Below are 2,883 nucleotides of genomic sequence, written 5' to 3'. Positions count from 1 at the left end.
GTATACATAGGAGAAAATAGTCAGGATCGTTGTATTGACTGCAATAAGTAGGCGAGACATTAATAGCTAAAATGATAGAGCTTAAAAACTATATATAAAGTAGAAATTTCTAAAATTTCTACTAACTCTTCATCGATACTAGTGGAACGGTTGTGAAAATTGATGATATGCACACATAAATTATGGAAGCTGACGGCTAATACTACGCTAAGGCTGAGTTAGAATAAGAATTGAGAATTAAAAAGATTTACCTTAGCATTGACAGAGTTTTGATAGCTTGAGACCAACATAAAGGGTAAAGAAATTAAAGCTGCCAAGTGTAATCCTGACAGTGCCGATAAAACTAAAACGGCGGAAGTATTGGCTACACTACCAATAATGACCATAGCAACTGCAAATGTAAACTGGCTCAGAATGTAAACAATACGAAATATCTATCAAATTAATGATGAATTTCATCAGGAAAGCCAATATAGAATATGAGATGAAATGTAACAGCAAGGCCCAACAACCCAATTGGATACCAGTTTTAAAATAGGTCTGATTAATGTTGAAATTAAAATCAATGTTGTGATTATCAATATAGATAACTTGGCCAACATATTGAGTAAAAAATAATTGATAGCTAACAAACGCAGACCAACCAAAGAATTGAGTGATGCATAGTAATAGTAATGGTTTAGGCATCGTCAAGAATGATTTTAGAATGAGAAAGAAAGTAATGGGCTGTGAATCATTTAAATCTTGGTCTGTAATTTCATCATAACTCTCTGCATCATCATCCTCCTCTTCGTTATTATCTCGTCTTTCTGCGGAAGAATTACTTTCGCCTTGTTGATATTTTTCTTTCCGATTCGCTTGGTTTTCATCCGTTTCTAGCTGTTGATATGTATGATTATTGCTATAACCGTTTGAGCGGTTGCCTCCTTGCATATTAGTTAAGCCTCTTGAGGGACGAGTACTCGGCTCTCTCATGCTGATTAAGGTTAATCCAGTACATATAACAAACATAATAATGGCAATATTGAAGACCACTTGAATTTGATCATCTAGTGTATATAGCCAGTCAATAGCTATTCATCAAAAGGAATAAGAATGCATCCAAATGACTGTAAGTCATAATTTCATATCTGTGCAAGTTATTGCCTTAGATCGCTGTGTCTAACGATCGAAACTAGAAGTAGAGTGAGTTTTGATTTTATTTATAAACCGTTGTCATTTCGCTTTTTGCTAACAAACGATCTAAACTGGTAGCAGAAAGCTGATTATTGAAGCAAGAGATTCAAAATGGCTCCAGTTTGAACTAGGATTAAACTAGAAATCTTAAATTAGTATTGAGACTATTTATTGCAAAGGTATTTTCCTGTAGGAAAATAAGTATTATTTGTAGTAAGATTAAACTTTGCCTTCAAAAAGTTGATCATCAGATAGAGTGTAGAAAAGAGTAGATACTCATATATCGTACTGGAATTTAAGATTGAATAATAGAAAGGCTAACGACGTAGACTATGGATCGCTATCGACTTTTTCTGTCAGGCTATTCTCGATCGTTTAGAAATAGGTCATACATGGACTGGTACTAGGGAAATGAGCACTGTTTGGATCCAGATCAAAAAAGAAAGCGTTTCCAGTCGATTTTTATTAGAATTCTAACTGAAATAGTAAATTGATTCAGTGAGATTGCAGAGTCAGAAACGAATCAATTTTGAATCGATGTTAATTTGAATTCTAATGAAGGTGAGAAAGAGATTGAATGAGATTTCATAACCAAAAAATAAATCAATTTTGAGTCAGTCTGCATTTGAATGTGAGTTGAAATACAGTAATGGCGATCCTACAGCACCCATCAATTCTACATCGCACCATCTTTACATACAAGGGGTTATGACAGCGTCATGGGGATTAATTGGTTATATGCTTGTCTCTGTCATCTATTCGTTTATGATAGAAAGTATTATTATTCAATTCGGTAGGATAAACAAAAATTGCGTAGCTCTACAAAGTTCAGTAGCTGTTTTCGTTTTAAATAGTCTGCTATTTTCTTTATCGACATTGACTAACACTACATTGCATATTTATTGCAGGCCCAGCTGTAACATTTAGTTGCAGCTTTGCCGTTGTAGGATTGGCAATAGGCATCATGACCACTTTAGATTCTGTAGCACCTGCTATTACGTTAGCCGCCTTTCAAGGCATTTCTTTTGCTATTAACTATAGTGTTTCCTATGCTTTACTAGGCGAATATCATAAATACTTTAAGGTGAGAATAGAATATCACTAGAATAACTAATCCATTATTATACTACTCGTACATAACATGAGTATTTACTATATTTTGTTATATATCAATATACACGTATATGCTAAAACCTGAATCCTGGCTATTATACATAATAGCCGGGATTCGGGTTTTAGCCTTACCATACGATACTAGTAGATATGTTTAATTATTAATTCTAATTATTTTCATTCCGCATATTTCTGTCTAATACATCATTATAACTCGTATTTTACTCACTCTTAATACAAATTTCAATTCTTTGTGGCAATAGGAAGAAGAGGATTCACGTTGGGAACATCGAGAATTTGGAATTGACATTTCTATCCTACTACTATGCATGTATCTTGCACAAATTTTGGTCGCTTTTGTGACTGGAGCTATCATTTATGCTACCAATTCGCCCATTACACCGATGATTATGTCTAGTATTTCAGCTTTATGTTGTGCTATTGCTGCTGCCTTTTTAGATCGTGTACCTATTAATAAGTTCTAAACTGGTTTTATTGACAGCTGCTTACTATGAAGATGATACGCTATTTGTAGTTCTAGTTGTAATTAATTACTAGTTCAGGCTAAACTTCAGAAATTTAATCATAAAAATA

General features: G+C 33.7%; 2 protein-coding genes across 2 annotated transcripts; one reads left to right on the top strand and one right to left on the bottom strand.

The window, feature by feature from the left end:
* Positions 1-251: 251 nt before the first annotated feature.
* Positions 252-975, bottom strand: TRIADDRAFT_62654 (uncharacterized protein; the record flags this gene model as incomplete). The annotated part of the gene is made up of 2 exons (XM_002118597.1): positions 252-434; positions 592-975. Coding segments are annotated over 2 exons (567 nt in total), but the record flags the coding sequence as incomplete, so codon positions are not given.
* Positions 976-2,140: 1,165 nt separating this feature from the next.
* TRIADDRAFT_62653 (uncharacterized protein) lies at positions 2,141-2,774 on the top strand (the record flags this gene model as incomplete). The annotated part of the gene is made up of 2 exons (XM_002118598.1): positions 2,141-2,260; positions 2,553-2,774. 2 exons carry the CDS (start codon positions 2,141-2,143, stop codon positions 2,772-2,774), a joined length of 342 nt encoding a protein of 113 aa, XP_002118634.1.
* Positions 2,775-2,883: the final 109 nt, after the last annotated feature.

This window comes from Trichoplax adhaerens, genomic scaffold, assembly GCF_000150275.1.
Source record: "Trichoplax adhaerens TRIADscaffold_267 genomic scaffold, whole genome shotgun sequence".
NCBI lineage: Eukaryota > Metazoa > Placozoa > Uniplacotomia > Trichoplacea > Trichoplacidae > Trichoplax > Trichoplax adhaerens.
This window is presented reverse-complemented; position numbering and strand designations above follow the sequence as displayed.